The 27,202-nt window shown below is 44.7% G+C and overlaps 2 protein-coding genes across 3 annotated transcripts; both read right to left on the bottom strand.

Annotated features, from left to right (window-relative positions):
• Positions 1-517: 517 nt before the first annotated feature.
• Positions 518-6,555, bottom strand: LOC140106002 (dual specificity protein phosphatase 26-like). Its single transcript, XM_072130147.1, has 3 exons — positions 6,243-6,555; positions 2,588-2,805; positions 518-1,778 (listed from the first exon to the last, which is right to left on the bottom strand). The coding sequence occupies exons 1-3, from the start codon at positions 6,359-6,361 to the stop codon at positions 1,567-1,569; spliced, it is 549 nt and encodes a 182-aa protein (XP_071986248.1). The 5' UTR covers positions 6,362-6,555; the 3' UTR covers positions 518-1,566.
• A 2,511-nt stretch (positions 6,556-9,066) lies between these two features.
• Positions 9,067-26,951, bottom strand: DUSP13A (dual specificity phosphatase 13A). Of its 2 annotated transcripts, none has more exons than XM_072131199.1 (3): positions 26,017-26,951; positions 14,902-15,026; positions 9,067-9,702 (listed from the first exon to the last, which is right to left on the bottom strand). In XM_072131199.1, exons 1-3 carry the CDS (start codon positions 26,178-26,180, stop codon positions 9,443-9,445), a joined length of 549 nt encoding a protein of 182 aa, XP_071987300.1. In that variant the 5' UTR covers positions 26,181-26,951; the 3' UTR covers positions 9,067-9,442. The 2 variants fall into 2 exon arrangements, with proteins under 2 accessions (XP_071987300.1, XP_071987299.1); XM_072131198.1 differs by having other exon boundaries at positions 14,809-15,026; positions 26,017-26,947.
• Positions 26,952-27,202: the final 251 nt, after the last annotated feature.

The raw sequence follows: 27,202 nt of genomic DNA, 5'->3' as shown, positions 1-27,202 counted from the left end.
TCCATTGTATAGAGGATAAATGTTTGTTTTCTGGGGGATTGATTACTGAAATGTCCCAGAGATCATGAGAGCACCATTCTTCGTCTGTCCTTTGTGGTGACACTCTCATGCACCTCTCATTTCAATTTTATGGGACTAGTGGAGATAGCATCCATGAAATCCCATACATGTTAACATAGCAGCAGTTCTGCCCCACCAATGTACTCACATAGGACATCAACAGATCCACAGTGATGAAATGTGCATCCCGATCTTGTGGGTTGTAATTAAATGTCAGTAGTGGGAAAACCCATAGAAAACTTGAGAGCCTGTGTGTGTAAGTATATGAGGCATATTTACATATAATGTAAAAATCACAATGCCAAAATCCACTCCATTCATCTAAATTTGGCTCCTGCAGAAAGCTCCTGGATTTCTGCAAGCCACATTAAGATGATTGGGACACCTGCAAAAATGAGACTGCAACATGTGAAACTGTTGTAAAGGTGTCTGAAATCCTCCCATTCCAGAATAAATGTGGATAAATATTTTACTAATCAGTCATAACATATAATTTTACACAGTATAACATATTTATTTTCAATCCGTTTTGTATTTCCCTTTATAAAGTTAACAATTACAAAGATAATTGGTAAACACTTTCAACAAATATGAAGAATATCAGAACAGGAAATATTGGGGCACATTTACTTACCCGTCCCGTCGCGATCCCCGAGGTGAGTTGTCCGACAAGGATTCGGAGCTGCCGTGATTCAATAATATCGCGCGTCCAGTTTCCTGCATGTGTCGCTTCCCCGCTCAGGTCCCCGGAGTTCACCTTCTTCTTCCTGGTGCATGTAAGTGCATTGTCCGTGTATAATGCGCTGTGCAGGGAGTCACTAAGATCGTGCGCCCGATATCCTGTATGTGTCACTTCCCCGCTCAGGTCCCTGGAGTTCACCTTCTTCTTCCTGGTGCATGTAAGTGCATTGTCCGTGTATAATGTGCTCTGCGGGGAGTCACTAAGATCCTGCACCCGATATCCTGCATGTGTCGCTTCCGCGCTCAGGTCCCCGGTGTTCACCTTCTTCTTCCTGGTGCATGTAAGTGCATGGCTTGCAACACAATTTTGAATGTTAAATCCCGCGCTTAGTCCGAATCAGTCGAGTTGTCTGACGGCACCGCCCCCGATTTGTGTCGCATGAAAGTCGCACATCGTGTGCGCCAAAAAAAACCAGTTAAAACAGAAAAAGACACAAAACCCGTCGAAGATGCGGTCCGCGGACCCTTAGTAAACGTGCCCCACTATGTTCTAGTATCTGGTTTGTTAGCTCCGAAGGACATTGAATGTAAATGGCAAAGCTTTGGCACATCACAATTATGGGCAGGACATAAAAGAAATATATGAAGAACATAGGTAAGCGTGCTGGTATTAATATAATATATATAATTTATAAAGCTACAAAGTATTCTACATAAACCAGAATTAGTATTTTTTCACAATGTTTCATAAATGAATACTGTTCTATAATTCAATCTTCAACAGTAAATGACAGATTTTTGCCTTTCTTTCCATTTGGATTCATATTAAAGCATAGAACACCTCCAAAATGTGAAGTGCAGTTCCGTCTCAAGCTGTTGCAGCTGCTGTAGGAATCCACGGTTTGGAGCAATACAACGGCGCTCAGAGACATGTCGAATAGCATCTACTAATAGGAAGCCTTGGTAAATCATTAGATATGCCAAAACCAATGTTGCAGAGCGGCTCTTCCCCAGAACACAATGTACAAGGATTTTTCCTGTAAAGAAAAGTTATCAAAACTTATTTATGATCTTTATATTTATTTTTTTGTAATATTTAGTGAAAAAAACTGCTGTAGGTTATTTATTTTTTTTTTTAGATTTTGCCATTTTATGCTGCTAATAACTTTTTCATACTTTGGTCTACGGAGCTGTGGGTGGTGTCATTTTATGTGGCTATTAATGACGTTTTTAATGCTTCTATTTTTAGAACTGCATGACCTTTAGTTCACTATTTATAGAATTTTTAAATAATTTGTAAAATGGCCAAAAAGTGTCATTTTCGACTTTGGATGCTATTTTCAGGAAGAAGAAGGTGAACTCCAGGGACCTGAGCGGGGAAGCGACACATGCAGGATATTGGGCGCAGGATCTTAGTGAATTGCGGCAGCTGTGCATTAGAGTTGGGGTACGCACCTCGGGAATTGCGCAGGGACCGGTAAGTAAATCTGCCCCATTGATTCTTGTTTTGGGCTTCTAGCATTTTGGGTGCCGTTCACCATACCATGACAATAACACGTTATATGTATTCCATGGGTCACTGCAATTACGGTGATACCTCATTTGTATAGTTTACTTTTATTTGTCCAATTTTACTGAATAAAAATCAATTGACAAATCTCATGTGTTTTGGAAAGCTCAGTAGGTTATTGCTGGGTCCTGCCGTCCATCCAGATGGGAACCGCCTTAAACACCGCGGTTTATGCACTTGTAGATATTCAAAGATTTATGATCTTTTCATTTTCAAGCAATTAGTATATTAGACACAGGATGGTGTTAGTGACTTCTAGTAACTTCAGATACTTACCCCCTGGTGTATCAAGGGCTTGGTGAATAAACTTTGCCCCTTTACGAAAATACACACTCATGTTAAATTCTGGACAATCTTCTGCTGTAATGCCGTAATATTGGATGTCAGGGCCATAGTCAATGCCGTCATCTGTGCATTCCCATGAAGCATGCGCTGCATTCAGGATGTGGGTGATGCCCATCTTCTTCAGCTTCTTTCTATCCGTGGCAATCACACTATTGCAGATTAAAATCAGGAAAGTAGAGTCAAGTTGTGGAAACACTGAGTGCCTGTACAGGTTTACAACATTGTACTAGTGTCTTGTGCTTACAGGCGGACCCTGACTTACTGACGACCCCTAAAGCATGTGAATGGGACATGGTAAAATCTCATCCAAAATGCTCATACTCTATGGGTGCTCATTTGCTTACGGTCGCCCTGCGACCTTCCATCGGACTGTGCACCTTTTTCGGGGCTATAACGGCTTGCACAGGTATTTAGTAACGTGTGCCATTGGATTGTGGCGCAAGCGACCCTTTTTTGCGGCACTGGCTTCCATGCAACACAAATTAGGGGACGTGCCATTGGATGGTCCGACTGATTCAGACTAAGCGCAGTATTTAACTTGTGTCGCAAGCCCTATGTTTAAAATGCACAACTAAAAAGATGGTGAACCCTGTTGAGCCTGAGCAGGGAATCGACAGATTCGTGATTTCAGGCGCACGATCCTAGTGAATCGCCGCACGCTGAATTATAGACGGACAATGCACTTACTGTGAACTCCGGTGACCCTGTAAGTAAATGTGCCCCAATATCTCAACAGATAACCTATTGTTCTCATGGGCTAAGCTCAGGGGCGTAACTAGGAGAGGCTGGGCCCCATAGCAGATTTCTGCATGGGGCCCCCCTTCCCCTTAAAATATATATATATGGCAGGCACAGGTCGGGCGCGCTGGAGAGGAGGAGAGGTGAGCGCGGCTCGCCCCTCCCCTCTCCATAGAGCCGCATGGCCGTTCTTACGGCCATAGATAGAGCACGCTCTATCTCTTTTGCTCGAAACAGTGAGTACTCGTTGTGCTCACCGTGCCGAGCCCTGGCGTATAGAAGCTTATGGGGGAAGTATATCCGGCAGCAAATCTGCGGCCAGATATACGTCCCCCATATGTTCTTGGGAAGGTACCCCTATACAGACATGTTTATACAATTACACACATTTATACACTGATATATACACACCTTTATATACACACATAAAGTTCTACTCTCGTATACTCACACCCTTATGCATACAAGCATACACTTATACACACACATTTATGCACTCCTATACATTTATACACTAATACACAGAGTATATACAAACTCATACAGTATACACATTATATACATATAATACATTTACAATACACACACACACACACATATATATATATATACATACATACACAAATACAGTATACACTGACCATATATACACATACATGCAGGATAAAAACACCACATACACACATGCTGCATATACATACAGAATATACACATACATTCAGTATATACAGCATACATACTTACCACATACAAAAACACACATCATATATATATATATATATATATATATATATATGCTAATATAAATACATGCATGTAAAAATACAGTATTTGCTTCAATGCATTTATACACAGTATATACATGTATACATAGTAGATGCATATATACACATATACATAGGATTTACATATATATATATACGGAATATGCATAAACAGTATATATATATATATATATATATATATTTATGTATACACAGTATATATACAATATATACACATATACACAGTATATACACACATATTCACAGTATATATACACATATACACAGTATATACACACATATACACAGTGTATATACAATATATACACATATACACAGTATATATACAATATATACACACATATTCACAGTATATATGCAATATATACACATATACACAGTATATACACAATATATACACATATACACACATATACACAGTATATATACAATATATACACATATACACCGTATATATACAATATATACACATATACACAGTATATATACAATATATACACATATACACAGTATATACACACATATACATAGTATATATACAATATATACACATATACACACATATATACACATATACACACATATACACAGTATATATACAATATATACACATATACACAGTATATACACACATATACACAGTATATATACAATATATACACATATACACAGTATATATACAATATATACACATATACACACATATTCACAGTATATATGCAATATATACACATATACACAGTATATACACAATATATACACATATACACACATATACACAGTATATATACAATATATACACATATACACAGTATATACACACATATACACAGTATATATACAATATATACACATATACACAGTATATACACACATATACACAGTGTATATACAATATACACACATATACACAGTATATACACACATATACACAGTGTATATACAATATACACACATATACACAGTATATACACACATATACACAGTATATATACAATATATACACATATACACGTATATACACAGTATATATACAATATATACATATATACACATATACACAGTATATACACTGTATATACACATACACTGTATATACATATGTACACAGTATATGCATATAAATACATATATACATACAGATAAATACATATATACATACAGATAAATACAGCTGTATAAACTTACCTTTTAGGAAGTTTGGGAGCTGTATGGGTGTTCAGGCAGGTGTTCAGGTGGGTGTCCAGATGCATTCAGACGGCGGGGGGGCGAGCGGGGGAAGGGGGGGCGCGCGAGCGGGGGGGGGGGGGCGAGCGGGGGAAGGGGGGGCGCGCGAGCGCAGGGGGGGGGGGCGAGCGGGGGAAGGGGGGGCCGAGCGGGGGAAGGGGGGGCAGAGAATCAACTGTGCCGCCCTGCAGGCTGATGAGCGGGCAGGTCAGGGAGATGAGGGGGGCGGGTCAGAGAGGTGGCTGGGGACCGGGTCAAGGATATGAGCAGGCAGGGATCCCGGAAAGAGGTGGATGGGTGGGCGGCCGGGCTCAGGAGACGTGTAGATGCACAGAGAGGGAGGGGCCCGGGGGCACGATCCGGCACTGCAGCCCCGGACCACTTACCCCAGGCCGTGGCAAAGCACTGCAGGGAGCGTGCATCCCCGGGCCCCTGAACCTCACGGGCCCCGTAGCAACCGCTACGGCTGCTACGGCGGTAGTTACGCCACTGGCTAAGCTGCTGCAAACACATCCCCTGTAGGGCAAGCCACTAACGGTGTGATATGAATGTTCACCTTAGAGAAAAATATTAAAGCGGCAACAAATTTCAGTAGCAAACTCTAAAACAATAACATCCCATTTGCTGCATTTTTTTTTTTTTTGCTGCAGAAATAATACTCATGCAGAAAATCTTCAATGTTTCAGCAAGTGGACAAAGCCTTGAATATAAAGCATATACTTGCACTCTTCAGACATTTTATGATTTGGGCTCATTGCCATTAACAATTATTCAGAATTTGTTTAATACGACCCCTGATAGGTCATTGTATTTATTACTATAAAAATGCAACTTACATATCACCTAGGTAAAGGTTTGGGATGACTTCATCCACATGATGGGTACGCCCTTTGTAATTTTCTAGAAGCGCTTCCAATTCTTGCACAGGAGGGGGGTCCCTGCATAACTTCCTCATTTTGGGAGGCCTAGAAAAGCAGCAACAGTGCAGAGAGATTCCTGGTAGAGGCGGTTATTACATATATCAGAGCGCGTCTCAGTAATGACACTTGATGTCCAGTAACAGCTGAGTGACACATCAAGCAGTGCTTTAATATCGCTTTACATGTCACAGGGGGTTGGGGAGGTTTAGACACAGACGAATTGTCCCCAGAATGTCAGGGGAATGTTGTCACTACAATGAATACATTGTACAAATGTAACAATCTGCCGTTCAGTGGGTTGTGTTTAGGACAACTACATTTTAAACCTGCCAAAATGAATATAAATACACACAAATATTGTTTATCCTTTTTTTCTATTCCTGGTGTACATTTAATTAAGACATTTTGGGCAAATTAATGAAAAAAGCAGCAACTTTTAATATGTTTCAACTACAATATTAATTGATCCCATCTTGAAAGTGAGTTTAATAGAGGATAAACTAGAAAACTTGTTGGGCAAGTTCACACGGGTTCAGTATTTTCTGTTACACCTTCAGTTAACAATAATGGGGCAGATTTACTTACCCGGTCCATTCGCGATCCAGCGGCGTGTTCTCTGTGGAGGATTCGGGCCTTCCGGCGATTCACTAAGGTCGTGCTCCCGATGTCCACTAGGTGTCGCTGCGCTGAATTCCGTCAGAGTGCACTGAAATTCACCAAGCCAGGCCGGGTGCAGGTAAGTGCGTGTCAAGCGACACATTTTTTTAAAAAAAATATGGCGGTTTCTCTGAATCCGACGGATTTTCCGACGGCCACGCCCCCGATTTCCGTCGCATGCATGCTGGCGCCAATGCGCCACAATCCAATCGCGTGCACCAAAAACCCGGGGCAATTCATGGAAAATTGGCGCAAAACGGAAAAATTCAGGTAACCCGACGTCAAAACGTGATTCGGGCCCTTAGTAAATGACCCCCAATAAGTCCAAATGGTGAGAAAATGGAGTAAGAAAACGGAACTATTACTGCTAATAGTTAAAATGTTAATACAAAAGAAATGCCCAGTAACATGTATATGTGACCAAGCCAAAAAAAGGCACAGACAAGCATAGACTGATAAAACTCATCACAGTTGTTTACACCAATAGCACTGATACATTTGCAACATCCCCCACCGGGGCCTTTCTTGTGGCCTTGATGAAGCCGAGGCCCGGAATACCAGAGTGGCTGGCTGTTGTGGCTTGGGCACGCTATGATCACGGTGCTTGGTATACGGAAGAAGAGGCCTTGTCCAGTGCCTGGCAGGTCTCCGGCAGGTGGTGTGTGCTAGAAAATGGAGGGAGAGGCTGATAGAATAGGTTTCTCGCTGGGGCAATACGGATGGGTACCCCTGATGATGGAGGATGCGGAGTCCGTGATGGTGAACATCCAGGGATCACACGGAGGCACGTAGGTGCAGAGTAACTTACAGTTCTTTATTGAAGCCTTCAAACAGCAAGCAATAGCTTCAAACATTAGCATAAATTCAGCTGAAGGAGATAACTAGCCAGACTGCAGTTCCGCAGGAAGATGGTTGCTCCGGATGTTGGATCTCTGTCCTCAGGCCTAGTCTCTTGGGACTAGCTAAGGTGTCAGGCAGCAGGCCTGAGACACCTCTGCTTCCTGGTCTGGAACACCCTGCCTCCCTGGACTTGTCTGGAACTTTCATCTGCAGAAAAGACCATGTGATCCCACCAACAAGGGGCATTGGCAGGGGTGTTGCACATTCACATGCCAATTTTATTGGGGAATAAATATACAAAATTCCCTATATGGGCAATAGCAGAGAAAGTGAATCACTGTGCCAACAGATCTTTGTTCAGAGGTAGGCTGCACGCCTCAAAGGAACCTGGCTCCAAGGTGCATGTAAGCCACAATGGAAGACTCTAAGTAAGCAGTTCTCCAATGAGGTATGACATTTTTTTCACCAATAGTGAGAAACATACAATCCTTCAGCCCCTCCATGGAGCCATTTTCAAGTGCTCTTCAAGTTCACTTGAAAATGGCTCCATAGAGGGGCTAAAATGTTTCTCACTGTTGGTGAATAAACCACCCTTATACATAAGCGCTGACCGTGGATATTTGCTAGATACTGTTATCTTCTTTTATTCGATTAAAAAAAAACAATAAAATGCTAATGAAAATGTGTTTTGAGTGGGGCTTGGCTTTTCTTTAGTTCAGATAGTCTGAAGGGACTCATCAGAGGAATAAATTAAAAGTGCAAACCCACCTACCAAGGAAAAAGAAGAAAGAAGAAAAAATATGGTCACTAAAACTAAACACAACAACCTAAGGTCACATTGTAGATGAATGTAGGACTTACCTATACACCAACGACTGTTTTCATACTAGTATACTGGTGTGTGTTGCCCACTCAAATTATTTTTTATGTTGGCCGGCCCGGTGGCCAGTGGAGTGGGTGAGCTAGGCCGATGGCAAACTGTAAGAAAAGGTTACCTATCGCAGGCTTCCAATGGTCTCTCCCCACCCAACATCATCTCTGGCAGTCCATAAGATTCATGTGGACTGCAGGAAGATGCAGGAGGCCTACTACTGAGTGCGAGGCAGCTGGTCGTTGGGACTCGGGTGAGTATATTCACTACAGAATGTAGGGGGAGCCACCGGTCACATCAGAGATGGACTTTGTGTCAAAAACGAAGAGGCTGTAAACACATTTAATAAGTAAAAAAAGTTTTTATTAGGCAGAAAACTATCATTTTTTCAAACATTTTGCCAGAGATCCCTTTTAGCGCTTCTGCATCCCCTGGTGGAGGTCTGGGATTCAAATTCCATAAGGGGCAAAGTACAAGAACAGGATGAGGACCTTCCCCCACAAATCTGTGCTAAACTTTACAATGGGGAACGTGCTCTGCATTGCCTCTACCTATTCTGGGTGCTGGCACTGGCCTTGGTTTGGCTATTTCGAATTTCTACTTTACTGTCAGTAAATTTTCACACAATTAAGATAAAAAGTTGAAGCAAATCTTAAAAATACACAACACATTTTTTGTAAAGACTTAAATAACATAAATTTGAATATCAGTGCTAAACGTAATAAAAATAATGGAGATTGCATGTAAGTTATGTTTCATTCTGTTCACTTCTCCGCTCCTCTCCATGATTCCTCATCTCTGGTCTGCTGTGGTTTTGTCTAGTTTGACGTAGTTCTTCATCCAGGCTTAACAGCTGCCGAAGAAAACCTGCGTTGGGGGATATCCTCCGATTCTTCTGTACTGTGCAAATGGCTTGAACCACAGATAGCTGATGATGGATCATTAGGTAAGCCAAGACAAGCGATGCAGATCTACTGATACCAACAACACAGTGTACGAGAACTTTGGCTAGGGAAAAAAAATACATTTACTTATTTAAAGTGCAATTCACATTGGTACAAACGGTAAACTGGCTGTTGTGCACTTTCAGCAAATAATTTATATGGTTTGCCTAAGGAAAAGTTATTCGATTTTCAAATATACTTTCTGTATTAATTCTGCACAGTTTTCTAGATCTCTGCTTGCTGTCCTGCTATAGAAAGCTTCTATATTTACTTGCAGTAGATAGAAGTCTGTCCAGTGTCGGACTGGCCCACCAGAGGAGCAGAGGATCCTCCGGTGGGCCCTATCTCAACCTGATACTGAACCCCAGAGGTCCATCAGAAAACAACATAATTTGAAGATTGATAGAGTATATTTCCTGGGGTGATAATGTGGGCCCCTGGATTCAATTTCTCTGGTGGGTGTCATGGGTGGTCCCGCGACCCACATCGCGGGACGCGGGCTCACCCGTGCCGCCCTGCCCCCGCCAGCGCGGCGCCAGCGTATCTCACCCGTCCCGGCTCCTGGCTCGCTCCCTTCCGCTGTGCACGCGCGTCCCCGACTACTAGGGCGCGCACGCGGCAACTTCTCCAAATTTAAAGGGCCAGCGTGCCATTAATTGGCGCTGGCCATATTGCCCAATTCTTCATAAGCCTGCCTCTTTCTGTTACCCTTGCCGGATCTTTGTGCCATATAACCTTAGAGAAAGCTTCCAAGTGATTATTCCTGCGTTCCTGTGTATTCCTGCGTTCCTGTGTATTCCTGCTTAATCCTGCATTCCTGTGTATTCCTGCGTTCCTGTGTATTCTGTGTGTTCCCGCTCCTGTGTCCTGTGTTACCCGAGTTCCTCCGTGTTGCTGTGTTCCCGTTCCCACCTGCCTGGACCTCCCGTTGCTGACCTTGGACTTGGACTTGACGTTGCATCTCTGCCGCCTGCCCTGACCCTGTGCCTGACTACGAGACTGTCATCCGCTAAGGTACCTCGACTTCGGCTGCCACCGTGGGCTGGTCGCACCTGTGGAACGACCTAGTGGTATCCTGCCGCAGCAAGTCCATCCCGCTTTGCGGCGGGCTCTGGTGAAAACCAGGTGCCGCTTGGGCTCTGGTCCCAGGTGTCGGCTGGTACCACCTCCCGCGGTGGTCCAGAGGATCCACTGATCCTGACAGTGGGCCTAAGGAAACCCAGTCCGACACTGAGTCTGTCCATGATCTTGTGATGGATATGCCAGTGCACGAGCCACTAGTATCACACGGCTCTGATTACGCTCTCTGATACTAACGGCTCGTGCACCTACATGTCCATCACAAGACCATAAACTGATTTCTATCCTCTGGAAGTAAACATAGAAGCTTTCTATAGCAGGATAGCAAGCAGAGATCTAGAAAATCAGGAATTGATACAGAAAATATATTGGAAAACTCTATAACTTTTATTACACAAACCATATCAATTGTTTGCTGAAAATCAATTATTTGACGACAGCTTTAAGAGACAAATTCTCTGGATCTGTTTTACAGCTTTGACACCAATAAGCTCCGGGCTATAAATGTAAAAGTGACACTTTTTCTGCATATATGTACGTAGGCAGCGCTGGACGTAATAGTACTGCACAGGGCGTGGTACCTTTCTGACCCCTGCTGCATTATTACGTCCTGCCTCTGGCACCGGCTCCCACATGTTGGTAAGGTTTTGTTCTACGTTCACCCAGTCCGGAGGGGGCAGGAGATTGTCACGTGATGTTACTGTATGTCAACCTCTAATACCTTCTATAGGGACCAGACAGAAGTAATACACCTGCAGGTCCAGAAGATGTGATATGGAGAGGCTCTGTCCCCTTGACAGCGCTAACACTCATTAGAGATAGAGAGGTTCAAGCTATGGAGAACTTCAGGTGTGTGATACCGTTATACCGTATTTTTGGGACTATACGGTGCACAAAAATCCTTTGATTTTCTCAGAAATCAAAGGTGTGCCTTATAGTCCAGTGCGCCTTATATATGAACCGTACTTACAGACAACAGCTGCCTTGTACTGTGCACAGGTCTGCCACCTGCTGGTCATTCATCCTTATAATCAGGTGCGCCTTATAGTCCAGTGCGCCTTATATATGAACCGCACTTACAGACAACAGCTGCCTTGAACAGTGCACAGGTCTGCCCCCTGCTGGTCATTCATCCTTATAATCACGTGCACCTTATATATGAACCTAGATATTTAAGCAGGCCTTTATTGATGGTGCGCCTTTTAATCCAGTGCGCTTGATAGTCCGAAAAATACTGTAATATTCCTTATCTATGCCGCCTTTGGAGTAGGAACCAAGCCGACAAACTCAGAACAGTGGAAGAACCATGTACAGACACACATAATCCAAAGATCACTGGGTATGTAGAAAAAAAGATAGAGAAACTTAGGAAGTCTGGACATTTTATTAGTGACCATTCTGTCACTGTGTATGTCCTGTATCAGGTGGGGAAAATACTCTTTTAAAACGTTAGAGGTAGATGAAGTGAGGTAAACTCCAAGATAGGTAAAGGGGTTTTCCAGGAATGAGCATAATTCATATTCAAATAGATCATTAAAATATAAGCTTATACATGCAGTCTCCTACTTAAAGGAAATCTACCATTTGTTTTCATGCATCGTGAACCAAACCTACCTTGAGAATGCTGTAGCAATTATGATGCAGAAACATATCTTGTTTAATCCCTGATCTGAGTGGTTTTGCTCAAAAAACAAATTATAAAATTCAGGAACTTGGGAAAGCTGGGTTGCATGCTGGCTGCCATTCATAAACACATTACACAGAGTTTCCTGAACTGTCCAGTCAGGACTAATCAACCTGAGCTAGAGGACTCAAACACAGCAGCTGAGGGATGATACTTTTGCTTGTCAGGGACAACACAGTAATAACATCATTTTCTGGAGCAGTGCATAATTAGGGTAAGAAGAGAAGCGCCCGAGCCAGGCACAGGAGCGACAGCCTCATTATTATAATTTTATAATTGTTTTTTTTCAGCAAAACCATTCAATTCAGGGATTAAACAAGATATGTTTCTGCATCAGTGTAGCTATAGCAGTCTCAAGGTAAGTTTGCTTCATAATGCATCAAATCAAATGGTAGGTTTCCTTTAAGGACACCCAACTTACAGATGACCCCTAGTTACAGGCGGACCTCTTTGCCCATTGTAACCTCTGGTGAAGCTCTCTGGATGCTTTACTTTAGTCCCAGACTACAAGAGTCAGCTTTAAGCTATCTGTAATGAAGCTTTATTGATAATTCTTCTTCCCATTATAGCAAAAGATTTAGAAAATATTATTCACACAGAGACAAACAAAATTTTGTCTAGATGTATAATGATACAAATATACAGTTCCTACTTACATACACATTCAACTTGAGAACAAACCTAAAGAACCTATCTGTCTGTAACACAGGACTGCCGGTATGTTATTGGTTTCGTTATTTTGCTCCCCTTAGCAGAAAAATGTTGTGGACATACAATATAGTGAAGAATTAAAATGCTCCTGGCCCTTTAATCAGTGCATTGATTTTGTCCCTGTGGAGATTGCCAGAGAGGGAGCAATCATGGAAGTTGTAGTATCCAGTGGCGGCCATCTTGGAGATAACTCCGCCTACCTTAGAATGCCCATAAAATTTACCATAAAAGAAAACTATTTAAGCTCCATTTTGTGATTAATGACATTGGGGTTTATTTACTAAGAGTCCTCGGATCGCACTTTGTATCTGGGAACCAGATGCACCCAAAATGTTTTCCAGTGACTGGGTCAGGTAGCCCCATTACTATGGTTACTGGAAAAAAATGCCCAATATCTTACCCTAACAAATATAATATGCCATTTCCTGCAGTCCTACTCAGGTATACGCATCTAATTTTACTACAAAATAAACTGGGAATCTTATGGACTTTAGTACAACCCTGGGGTGGGGAATGTATCCTCTAACCTTTAATGAAATTTTCCTGTTGCAGCCTTCATAGTAATGTCCCTAGTGCAGGCCCCAAAGTAATGTCCCCAGCGCAGCCCCCATGGTAATGTCCCCAGCGCAGCCCCCATGGTAATGTCCCCAGCGCAGCCCCCATGGTAATGTCCCAAGCGCAGCCCCCATGGTAATGTCCCCAGCGCAGCCCCAATGGTAACGTCCCCAGCGCAGCCCCCATGGTAATGTCCCAAGCGCAGCCCCAATGGTAACGTCCCCAGCGCAGCCCCCATGGTAATGTCCCCAGCGCAGCCCCCATGGTAATGTCCCCATTGCAAAATCCATAGTAAGGTCCCCTTTGTAGCCCCCCATAGTAATGTCCCTTTTTGCAGCCCACATACTAATGTTCTCGGTGGAGCCTCCATAGTATTGTCCCTATTGCAGCCTCTGTGCTGGACGGGGACCCTAAGCAGACTCTTCGTGATTCCTCTAGTGCTGTGTGAGATACTGTGAGCTGACAATGTGGTTAGATTATTAGGGTACAGGTTTTATATACACTTTCATTTAGCTTCTGAACATTCTACTAGTGTCTGACACAAAGAAAGAGATGGGACAGATATGAGATGAGAAATGATGAGATCCATAACACACTGCTCTGCTAACTCACCTATAACACACACAGTTCTGCTGTATACCTCCCTCCCCCTCCCCTAGATAAAGATCTTATCTGTCAGTAGCTTTTCTCTCCTCACATGCTGGCAGGAAGTCAGTGTGTGTGTGTGAGCTCGTCCTGGAATGCAAGGGTGGAGGCAGAGAGCAGAACGAACCTCATTGCAGTGTCAGACAGAAAAACAAGATGTCTGCCGACCCTAAATTCAAAAGATCCAGGGTCTAGGGGCAACCAGGACTGATAGAGACGGGGCGTGTTTTGCTGTATTTTTGTTAATAACAGTGAATTAGAGAATGTGTTATTTTGCTATCCTGAGTAACTTGTCTTGGTGGGAGGAATACCCCTTTAAGGTCTTTTGACACTACATAAGGTGACTGGGATAAGACATAACTCTGTTGGACTACACAACAGGTGAGATTGTAGTTAGTGTCTGTCCAGATACAATAGAAGTTCCATGTAGAAAAGTTTTGAATTATTTATACTTTTGTAGGTGCAGTGTAATATTTTCTCTTTTTGTAATTTTACCTCCAGGTGTGGTCAGGGCTTTGTAAATAAATGCTGACGCGGTATAAAAATACTTGCTCAGATCAAACTCTGGCACATCATTAGCTGGCACACCATGATATGTGATGCTGGTTCCATAGAAGTCAGGGTTGTCTTCCGAGTATCTTCTCCCATGAGCCGCATTCAGCACATGTGTGATGCCCAGCTTCCACAGCTCATATCTGTTATTGGCAGTGTTCCTATGGATGAAAAACAAAAAATATCAGACTTTAAAGGACACTGCTCATTTCTAGAATTAGAACTAAACTTGATTTCCAAATCTGAAATGTTACTGCCAAGTGATTTTGAGATGTTTTTTTTTCATGACACATTGGGGCGTCTATCGCAATCCCGCCTGTTTAAACCCATAGATGCTGTGGTCATAGTGACCGTGGCGTCTATAGTGCATCGCCACAAAGATCAAGACGATTGTTGCCATGGCAACCCTGAGGTCTGATAAGGACCCCAGGGCTGCCTTCAGTAGCAGCCTGTAAATCTAGCAGTGCAGCTGTCAGCCTGTGCAGAATGCATAGGCTGACTATGTAATATGCTGCAATGCATTAGTATTGCAGTATATTACAATGGGAGAAAATAAAACAAATAAAAAAGTTTAAAAAAAAATTAAAAAAATTAGTCCCATCCCATGCAATAATCAAATAAAACATAAAAAAGTGAAAATCACCTAAAAAACACAACATATTGGGGCAGATTTATCAAGCAGTCTGAAAGTCAGAATATTTCCAGTTGCCCATGGCAACCAATCACAGCTCAGCTTTCATTTCACCAGTGCTCATGAATATTTTAAAGGGGAGCTGTGATTGGTTGCCATGAGCAACTGGAAATATTCTGACTTTCAGACTGCTTGATAAATCTGCCCCATTGGGTATCACAGCATCCGTAATAAACCGTACAATAAAATTGTCACTGAACCAGTATGGTGGACGGCGTAAAAAAAGAAAAATAATGAAATGTTCACATATGACTTAGTAAAAAGCGCATAAAAAGTGATCAAAAAGTAACATTTACCCCGACATGATACCAAGAAAAAGTACAGCTTGTCCTGCAAAAAATAAGCTATAAAACAGCTCTGTAAACAAAAAAATATAAATGTTCTGCCCAATGTTACACGGTAATGCAAAACAAAAGCAAGTTATCCGTAAAAAAAGTCATATAAATGGGGTGTTGCCGTAATCGTGCTGACCCATAGAATAAAGAGAACACATTATTTTTATGGTATACTTCCAGCAAAAAAAAAAGATTAAAATCATAAATAAGAATTAATGTTTTTTTTTTATCCACCACCAATCTGATTATTAGCTATTGACCCCCCCCCCCCCCCCCCCGAAAAAAAAAAAGATGTACCTGACAAGTGGATCTCGTCCACAAAAAAATAATTCCCCTTTTGTCCAAATTACAAAAAAATAAACATGTTATAGCCTGTAAAATGTGACAGTGCAGAGCTGCATTTTAGATGTTTTAAATCGTTTTATTGTTTTTATATATATATATATACATCAAATATAAAATACATAAAACAGTTCATAGTCCCCGGCACGAGTTGCATTGGGAACTGTAAACATTTCTTACAAATATTACATAATATAATGTAACATATTGCAGAGAGAATGTTAATGAATAGAGATGAGCGAACACTAAAATGCTCGGGTACTCGTTATTCGAGACGAACTTTTCCCGATGCTCGAGTGCTCGTCTCGAATAACGAACCCCATTGAAGTCAATGGGAGACTCGAGCATTTTTCAAGGGGACCAAGGCTCTGCACAGGGAAGCTTGGCCAAACACCTGGGAACCTCAGAAAAGGATGGAAACACCACGGAAATGGACAGGAAACAGCAGGGGCAGCATGCATGGATGCCTCTGAGGCTGCTTAAACGCACCATTATGCCAAAATTATGGGCAACAGCATGGCCATGACAGAGTGACAGAATGAAGCTAGATAGCATCTAAAACATCCAATAATTGACCCTGACACTATAGGGGACGGCATGCAGAGGCAGCGGCAGCAGGCTAGAGAGTGTCATGGCGACATACCCTAAATGGACTCAGGCTTCAAACCAATGGGTGGCAGAGAGGAACCAAAGGAGGTGAGCAAGAAGTGCTCAAATAATATCGGTACATGATAAAAGTTTGCCAGTATATTTTGTGGATTACACAGCAGGGTGGCGACAAAGTTAACATGGAAGCCATGAAAACAACCCAAAATTCTGCCTGACACAGCTCGTTTGATAAGGGGACCATGTATGGAGGCAGTGAACTAGTAGTAGATTAAAGGTGCTGCAGTTAAAACTATGTTAGTTGGATCTTGGCATGGAGCTGGCGCTCCGCTGCCAGGCGAGCTTTCGCCAATCCAAGCCCCTGTCTCTAGGCTACTCCCCAAACAGCACTTCTAAGAACCTTTTGTATAAGATCAAGTGTAGTAGCGTTCTTATAAGTTTAGGATATGCCGGGTGAGGGGAATGTAAACAGATGCGCAAGAAGCGCATGATGCGCATGGAGCTGGCGCTCCGCTGCCAGGCGAGCTTTCGCAAATCCAAGCCCCTGTCTCTAGGCTACTCCCCAAACAGCACTTTTGTATAAGATCAAGTGTAGTAGCGTTCTTATAAGTTTAGGATATGGCGGGTGAGGGGAATGTAAACAGATGCGCAAGAAGCGCTGAAATAATATCCCTAAATGGTAAAAGTTTGCAAGTATATTTTGTGGATTACACAGCAGGGTGGCGACAAAGTTAACAACTTTGATGTGGAATCCATGAAAACAACCCAAATTTCTGCCTGACACACCTCGTTTGATAAAGGGACGATGTATGGAGGCAGCTATATGGACGACTTTTGGAGGTAGGAATGGAGACAACGTGTGGAGGCTGCTATGGAGACAATTTAATTTGGATAGTGCCTGTATGTGGCAGTCCCAAACATTTTTCAAACCAGAGGAGCAGGTAGGTGGCCCTCCAGTAAAATGGGATAGATTGAGTGCCTGTATGTGGCAGTCCCAAAAATTGTTCAAACCAGAGGAGCAGGTAGGTGGCCCTCCAGTAAAATGGAATAGATTGAGTGCCTGTATGTGGCAGTCCCAAAAATTGTTCAAACCAGAGGAGCAGGTAGGTGGCCCTGCAGTAAAATGGAATAGATTGAGTGCCTGTATGTGGCAGTCCCAAAAATGTTTCAAACCAGAGGAGCAGGTAGGTGGCCCTCCAGTAAAATGGGATAGATTGAGTGCCTGTATGTGGCAGTCCCAAAAATGTTTCAAACCAGAGGAGCAGGTAGGTGGCCCTCCAGTAAAATGGGATAGATTGAGTGCCTGTATGTGGCAGTCCCAAAAATGTTTCAAACCAGAGGAGCAGGTAGGTGGCCCTCCAGTAAAATGGAATAGATTGAGTGCCTGTATGTGGCAGTCCCAAAAATTCTTCAAACCAGAGGAGCAGGTAGGTGGCCCTCCAGTAAAATGGGATAGATTGAGTGCCTGTATGTGGCAGTCCCAAAAATGTTTCAAACCAGAGGAGCAGGTAGGTGGCCCTCCAGTAAAATGGAATAGATTGAGTGCCTGTATGTGGCAGTCCCAAAAATTCTTCAAACCAGAGGAGCAGGTAGGTGGCCCTCCAGTAAAATGGAATAGATTGAGTGCCTGTATGTGGCAGTCCCAAAAATTGTTCAAACCAGAGGACCGGGTAGGTGGCCCTCCAGAAAAATGGAATAGATTGAGTGCCTGTATGTGGCACTCACAAAAATTGTTTCAAACAGAGGACCGGGTAGGTGGCCCTCCAGAAAAATTAAATGCATGAAGTATAGCAAGAGCCAGTGGGCCCTGTCAAAAAATAGCCATTTTCCTCTGCTTTACTGTACAAAGAGGAGGAGAAGGAGGAAAATGAGGAGGAGGAGGAGGAGTGGATCAATTATTCAGGTTGAGCTTCCTTCACCTGGTGGAGATTGGAAATTCTGAGAAATCCAGCCTTTATTCATTTTAATAAGCGTCAGCCTGTCAGCGCTGTCAGTCGACAGGCGTGTACGCTTATCGGTGATGATGCCACCAGCTGCACTGAAAACCCGCTCGGACAAGACGCTAGCGGCAGGGCAGGCAAGAACCTCCAAGGCGTACAGCGCCAGTTCGTGCCACATGTCCAGCTTTGAAACCCAGTAGTTGTAGGGAGCTGTGTGATCATTTAGGACGATGGTATGGTCAGCTACGTACTCCCTCACCATCTTTCTGTAAAGATCAGCCCTACTCTGCCGAGACTGGGGACAGGTGACAGTGTCTTGCTGGGGTGACATAAAGCTGGCAAAAGCCTTGTAAAGCGTACCCTTGCCAGTGCTGGACAAGCTGCCTGCTCGCCTACTCTCCCTCGCTACTTGTCCCGCAGAACTACGCACTCTGCCGCTAGCGCTGTCAGAAGGGAAATACTGTTTCAGCTTGTGCACCAGGGCCTGCTGGTATTCATGCATTCTCACACTCCTTTCCTCTGCAGGGATGAGAGTGGCAAGATTTTGCTTGTACCGTGGGTCCAGGAGAGTGAACACCCAGTAATCGGTGCTGGAATAAATTCTTTGAACGCGAGGGTCACGGGATAGGCAGCCTAGCATGAAATCTGCCATATGCGCCAGAGTACCAACGCGTAAGAATTCACTCCCCTCACTGGCCTGACTGTCCATTTCCTCCTCCTCCAACTCCTCCAACTCCTCTTCTTCTGCCCATACACGCTGAACAGTGAAGGACTCAACAATGGTCCCCTCTTGTGTCTCGCCAACATTCTCCTCCTCTTCCTCCTCATCCTCCTCCACCTCCACCTCCTCCGATATGCGCTGAGAAACAGACCTCAGGGTGCTTTGGCTATCAACAAGGGAATATTCTTCCCCCGTCTCTTGTGACGAGCGCAAAGCTTCCGACTTCATGCTGACCAGAGAGTTTTTCAACAGGCCAAGCAGCGGGATGGTGAGGCTGATGATGGCGGCATCGCCACTGACCATCTGTGTTGACTCCTCAAAGTTACTCAGCACCTGACAGATATCAGACATCCACGTCCACTCCTCATTGTAGACTTGAGGAAGCTGACTGACCTGACTACCAGTTCTGGTGGAAGTTGACATCTGGCAGTCTACAATCGCTCTGCGCTGCTGGTAAACTCTGGATAACATGGTCAGTGTTGAATTCCACCTCGTGGGCACGTCGCACAACAGTCGGTGAGCGGGCAGTTGGAGGCGGCGCTGCGCTGCCCTGAGAGTGGCAGCATCTGGGCTGGACTTCCTGAAATGCGCACAGATGCGGCGCACCTTCGTGAGCAAATCAGACAGATTGGGGTATGTCTTGAGGAAACGCTGCACTATCAGATTTAACACATGGGCCAGGCATGGCACATGTGTCAGTCTGCCGAGTTGCAGAGCCGCCACCAGGTTACGGCCGTTGTCACACACAACCATTCCCGGCTTGAGGTTCAGCGGTGCCAGCCACAGATCAGTCTGCGCCGTGATGCCCTGTAATAGCTCTTGGGCGGTGTGCCTTTTGTCGCCTAGGCTCAGCAGTTTGAGCACCGCCTGCTGTCGCTTAGCGACGGCACTGCTGCTGTGCCTAGAGCTACCGACTGATGGCGCCGTGCCCACGGATGGTAGTTCGGAGGAGGAGGTGGAGGAGGGGTGGGAGGAGGAGGAGGCATAGTAGGCCTGAAACACCTGGACCGAGGTAGGCCCCGCAATCCTCGGCGTCGGCAGTATATGAGCAGCCCCAGGGTCAGTCTCGGTCCCAGCCTCCACCAAGTTAACCCAATGTGCCGTCAGCGATATATAGTGGCCCTGCCCGGCAGCACTCGTCCACGTGTCCGTGGTCAGGTGGACCTTGTCAGAAACGGCGTTGGTCAGGGCACGGATGATGTTGTCTGACACGTGCTGGTGCAGGGCTGGGACGGCACATCGGGAAAAGTAGTGGCGGCTGGGGACCGAATACCGAGGGGCGGCCGCCGCCATGAGGTTGCGAAAGGCCTCGGTCTCTACTAGCCTATAGGGCAGCATCTCCAGGCTAAGCAATCTGGAGATGTGCACATTAAGGGCTTGGGCGTGCGGGTGGGTTGCACTATATTTGCGTTTCCGCTCCAGCGTCTGGGGTATGGAGAGCTGAACGCTGGTGGATGCTGTGGAGGATCGTGGAGGCGACGATGGGGTTTTTGGGCCAGGGTCCTGGGCAGGGGGCTGACTAGCAGCTGACACAGGGGAAGGAGCAGTGGTGTGCACGGCCGGAGGTGAACGGGCTTGTTGCCACTGAGTGGGGTGCTTAGCATTCATATGCCTGCGCATACTGGTGGTAGTTAAGCTAGTAGTGGTGGAACCCCTGCTGAGCCTGGTTTGGCAAATGTTGCACACCACAGTCCGTCGGTCATCCGGTGTTTCCTTAAAGAACCTCCACACTTCTGAAGATCTAGCCCTCGCCGCAAGAGCCCTCACCACGGGAGCTTCACTAGTTGACAGTGGCGCTGATGCACCAGCTCTGGCCCTGCCTCTCCGTCTGGCCCCACCACTGCCTCTTCCAACCTGTTCAGGTCGAGGACTCTCCTCCGTCTCAGAAGCACTGTGTTCACCCGGCCTCTCAACCCAGCTTGGGTCTGTCACCTCATCATCCTCCGATCCCTCAGTCTGCTCCCCCCTCGGACTTCCTGCCCTGACAACAACTTCCCCACTGTCTGACAACCGTGTCTCCTCATCGTCGGACACCTCTTTACACACTTCCACTACGTCAAGAAGGTCATCATCACCCACAGACTGTGACTGGTGGAAAACCTGGGCATCGGAAAATTGCTCAGCAGCAACCGGACAAGTGGTTTGTGACTGTGGGAAGGGTCCAGAAAACAGTTCCTCAGAGTATGCCGGTTCAAATGGCAAATTTTCCTGGGAGGGGGCAGACTGGGGGGGAGGAGGCTGAGGTGCAGGAGCTGGAGGAGTGGGGATTTCGGTGACATGGGTGGACTGCGTGGAAGACTGACTGGTGGTGGACAAATTGCTCGAAGCATTGTCAGCAATCCACGACATCACCTGTTCGCACTGTTCTGGCCTCAACAGTGCTCTACCACGAGTCCCAGTAACTTCAGACATGAACCTAGGGAGTGTAGCTCTGCGGCGTTCCCCTGCTCCCTCATCAGCAGGTGGTGTCTCACCCCGCCCAGGACCACGGCCTCTGACCCCTGCAGTAGTTGGACGCCCACGTCCCCGCCCTCGTCCTCTACCCCTAGCCCTGGGGTTAAACATTTTTAAAATGAGAGTTATAACTTTTTTTTTTTTTTTACTTTTTTTTTTTTTTTTTGTGTGTTTTTTTTGTGTTTTTTGTTTTTTTTTGTGTTTTTTGTTTTTTTTTGAGTTTTTAGAACCAAACAATCCTATCCTATTGCTATGGCTATTTTCTAGCCAAGTATCAAAGGAAGCACACTACTATGCCAGATGAGATGACACTGAGTTATTGCCTAATAGAAATCCAACCCCTACTGAATTTTGCCACTTCAGCCTTTGCTATGGATATGTGCGCCACTAAGCGCAGAACACAGCGGTCGCAAGTCTCACTACAAATTGCTCAGAATTGGCAAGTACATGCACTGCAGAAACTACAGCCACCAGCAGATCAACCAGAAATCAAATATATAGAACGCTACTGTAGGCTTCAAGAAGCTATTTGTATTCTCCTATGGCTATTTTCTAGCCAAGTATCAAAGGAAGCACACTACTATGCCAGATGAGATGACACTGAGTTATTGCCTAATAGAAATCCAACCCCTACTGAATTTTCCCACTTCAGCCTTTGCTATGGATATGTGTGCCACTAAGCGCAGAACACAGCGGTCGCAAGTCTCACTACAAATTGCTCAGAATTGGCAAGTACATGCACTGCAGAAACTACAGCCACCAGCAGATCAACCAGAAATCAAATATATAGAACGCTACTGTAGGCTTCAAGAAGCTATTTGTATTCTCCTATGGCTATTTTCTAGCCAAGTATCAAAGGAAGCACACTACTATGCCAGATGAGATGACACTGAGTTATTGCCTAATAGAAATCCAACCCCTACTGAATTTTCCCACTTCGGTCTTTGCTATGGATATGTGTGCCACTAAGAGCTAAACACAACGGTAGCAAGTCCCCCTGCTAATTCCTCACAAAATGGTAAAAGATGCAAATTAAAATAAAAAAAGTAGAACGTTATTGTAGCCCTAAGAAGGGCTGTTGGGTTCTTTGAGAATCACTCCTGCCTAACAGTAAGCTAATAGAACACCCTAACGCTTTCCCTGACCAGCAGCAGCTCTCTCCCTAGCGGCATCCAGAGACAGAATGATCCGAGCAGCGCGGCCAGCGGCTAGTCTATCCCAGGGTCACCTGATCAGGCCAGCCAACCACTGCTATCGACGTGTAAGGGTACCACGTCATGCTGGGTGGAGTGCAGAGTCTCCTGGCTTGTGATTGGCTCTGTTTCTGGCCGCCAAAAAGCAAAACGGCGGGAGCTGCCATTTTCTCGAGCGGGCAAAGTATTCGTCCGAGCAACGAGCAGTTTCGAGTACCCTAATGCTCGACCGAGCATCAAGCTCGGACGAGCATGTTCGCTCATCTCTATTAATGAATCAAACAGTTAGGAATTTTATATATAAAACATCAACAATGAGATGATGAGAAAAACTATTAACTTGTTAAGCTTTGTGTGGTTGTCCTACACAGCAGGTTTGATTGGTCTGGCCATTTTGGTAAAATTAGAAGGTTGAATGTGTGCACACCTAGGGCACGTTATCCTCAAAGAGGGAAGTATAAGTGGAGGTGGACATGTTTGGTTGTTAGGAGAGTAGGTGTAACCAGGGAGTCCAGGTTTTCTGGTATTTTGGGTGATTTCTGTTTTGGAAAGCACAGATCTCTTCCATTCTGCAGAGTTGTGAGACTTTATTCTCCCATTGGGCCGGGGTTGGTGGGGTAGGTGATTTCCAAAGGGCTGAAATAACGGCTTGAGTAGCAGCCACAGAGTTCTATTGAATGTAGTTGTGTGAGAGGTAGGTATTAAATTCAGGAATAGAACTGTAGTGGAAAGTGGAGGTGGCCCCGGGCATAAACTAGTGATAGTTGTAGTGATAGAGTCCCAGAAGTAGCGAATTCTGCTGCACTCCCACCATATGTGGAGGTACGTGCCTTTCTCATGTTGGCATCTCAAGCAGGTATTTGGGGATTATATCTATATCTACCCTGTTTCCCCCAAAATGCAACCAAACGCATGCGTTTTCAATGTGTTTGAAATCGCAATAGAACCACAACAAAAATGCCACTTTTGTTTCCGGCCATAGGCAAAATACACCTTGTACATTGGAGTACGATTGGAGAGTTAGCCACCACCTGACTAGGATAATAAAACCCCTGGGTAGGGAGGGGCTAGCCCTCTTAGACTACAGGCCTGCAGACCATCTGCAGGGTTCTTATGCCTAGTGCTTGTCAGAGAGAGCACATCCTGTCACAGACAGAGTGAAGAGAGAGACAGTGTCAGTCCACCATCAGGGCTGACATTCAGCTAATCCCAGGACAAGAGTCAGGAGACTCAGAGCTGCAGCTTCCACAACTGGACACAGCTCCATCCCAGCTGCATCTACTACCAGGCAGGTGAACCATTCCTGAGGACTCCTCTCCATGACCACTCCATTACCAGAATCTGCTGTAAGACCGTTTAGGCCTGTTTGCCTCTGTTATACAATAAAGAACCGTGAGTTATTTTGCACAACATGGCCTCCGTCTGATCCCTGGATACGGCTGTTACCACCACGGGCTCCCCATCCATTACCCAGGGTCTTATCTTACAGACACTAAGGGGTTGCCCCAGGGAGAACAAGTACATCAGCCTCTCCCTCCATATTTCTTGCACACACCACCTGCTGGAGAGCTGCCAGGCTGTAGGACAGCCCTCCGGTCCCCATACCAAGAACCGTGACATTAGGGTGCCCTAGGCCGCAACCGCCAGCCACTCCGGTATCCTGGGCCCCGGCTGCCTCCAGGCCACAAGAAAAGGCTAGGCCCCGGTGGGGGATGTTGCATATACAACTAAGGATCTAGCAACATGTAAGAACATGATTCTCGTAGTGTATGTATGTAACTGTAATGTTGAGCTTACTGTGTATAAATTACCAGGACACTATGTACAAAAGAATTTCCACCAGGGGATTAATAAAGTACTATCATATATTATTGTTTGTAAAAATGTAAAAAAGTCAATTTGGGACCCTTAACCAAAGGTCCACAAGGAACTGTAGTTGGTTTAGGGCCCAAATCGAACCTAGATCATAGATCCAGGCACTATGATTGTGATAATCTTCTTATATTTATTATCTATGGACTCCTTTCTTTTAAAATTATCCTAATGAGTCTCTGGGGCTCTGTAAGGTGTTTCCAGAGCTCCTTGGTGATGTATTTTCACTTGTTGTTACAATAAGCAGGTCCTCCCCTTCCTCTGCACTTCCTGCTGCTGCCAGAGGGAGAAGGGAGAGAGCAGGGGTTGGGTTAGATATGTTTTGCTCACTGTAAACAGCATATGAATCTGCAGCACTGAGGGGCTCTGGAAACATCCACCAGACTCATAAGCATAATTTTAAAAGGTTTTTTTTTTTTACAAAGAAAGAGGCCATGGATAGCACATTTACCACAGTTACAGTTCCTGGATCTATGAGTAAGTGTCCCTGGTTTATCATTTGATTTGATACATTATGATGCATGGCTGTCTTGATCAACACTGAGCTTGTAATTACAAATGGAGGTTAGTCAAGCATGACTCATGCACAGCAGCTGGGGTGCAGCAATTGATTATTCTGTCTGGCAGGGAGAAGAGTGATTGCTTCATCATCTCCTGCAGAGAAAAACTCTCCTGCTACAAGAAGCGCTGAAGCAGCCAAAGAAGAACTTTTTATCAGCAAAACCACTCAGCTCAGGGATTAACCAAGATATGATCCTGCATCAGTGTAGCTACAGCATTCTCCAGGTATGTTTGCTTCACACTGCATCAAATCAAATGGTAGGTTTCCTTTAAGATACTTTTAAGAAGCCCAAAAGAAGAAAAATAGACATGTGCAGTCTATGGAGATCTATCTGCGGACTCCTCAGCATTGTCTGTAGCAGGTACCTTGTCAAGATATGATTTGTGAGTAGCTTAACAATGTTCATAGGTTATTCACTAAGAAGTGATTACTTACAGATCTCCTAAGTAGAGGTTTGGCCACACTTCATCCACACGATTAGTTGACGATGTTTGTCTGTTGTCCAAGAGGCTTCGTAGCTGTGACACTGTAGGACAAGCGTCTGCGGAAGCTTCATCTGCCTCGGAGAGTGAACTAGATTTCTCTGTGTTCGCCGCCATAACATCAGAAGCAGGAAATGACAGAGCGAGAGAGAAGAAAGTGACACTTCAACTGTGATAAAATGTGACAGGTGACAAGTCTGGTTTCCTCTACGGTAAAGGCGGCACAAAGACCTGCAAAGTGGGTGGGTATTCAATAGGAAAACTAAAACAAATAAATTCAATGCACTTAGATGGCAAAATAATATGTTTAAGGAAACTAGAAATACGTTGAAATATTAACCTTTTCTATACTGTATTTGCAAAAAGCGTAAGTCTGTCATCACTTAACCACACATTTAATGTTCATCCTCTTTCGGTTGGTTGAGGACAAAAGCTCGCTTGATCTTGATTATTTTTTGCATGAATACAGACTGTGGAAGCGGGGACTCCCAATCCTTCTGAATTTTTGCGTTTTTTTTTTTCCGAACAATTTAGCCAAAAAGCCATGACACTGTTTTTACCAAACAAATAAGAGATGTATGAGGTTTTTTTTTTCTGATGGTTAAATTGTACTTACCTCTACACATCATCTGTTTTAGACACTGCTAAAAGCTGTGTCTATTACAAATTAGGAAAACGGAAGATTGATCCAGCACCAAAACGCTGCAGTTGTTTTAAAAGTTTTTCTTGAGACTTATTAAAAGTACAGGTCGGACCTGGTGCAGTATTCTCCATCAGGCCCCGTCAGCCCAAGCCTTGTCATGTATCCATCGGGACGCAGGGGGCACGGCCTTTATCATACACCGGCACCAGAGAGCCCAATGGGGCAGATTTACTTACCCGGTCCGTTCGCGATCCAGCGGTGCGTTCTCTGCGCTGGATTCGGGTCCGGCCGGGATTCACTAAGGCAGTTCCTCCGCCGTCCACCAGGTGGCGCTGCTGCGCTGAAGTTCCCCTGAGGCGCACTGGAATGCCCTGAAATTCACCGGCCTATACCTGGTGAAGGTAAGTGTAATTTTCGCTACACATTTTTTGTCTTAAATGCGGCGGTTTTTCCAAATCCGTCGGTTTTCGTTCGGCCACGCCCCCCGATTTCCGTT

The sequence above is a fragment of the Engystomops pustulosus genome, chromosome 11 (genome assembly GCF_040894005.1).
Source record: "Engystomops pustulosus chromosome 11, aEngPut4.maternal, whole genome shotgun sequence".
NCBI classification, from domain to species: domain Eukaryota; kingdom Metazoa; phylum Chordata; class Amphibia; order Anura; family Leptodactylidae; genus Engystomops; species Engystomops pustulosus.
This window is presented reverse-complemented; position numbering and strand designations above follow the sequence as displayed.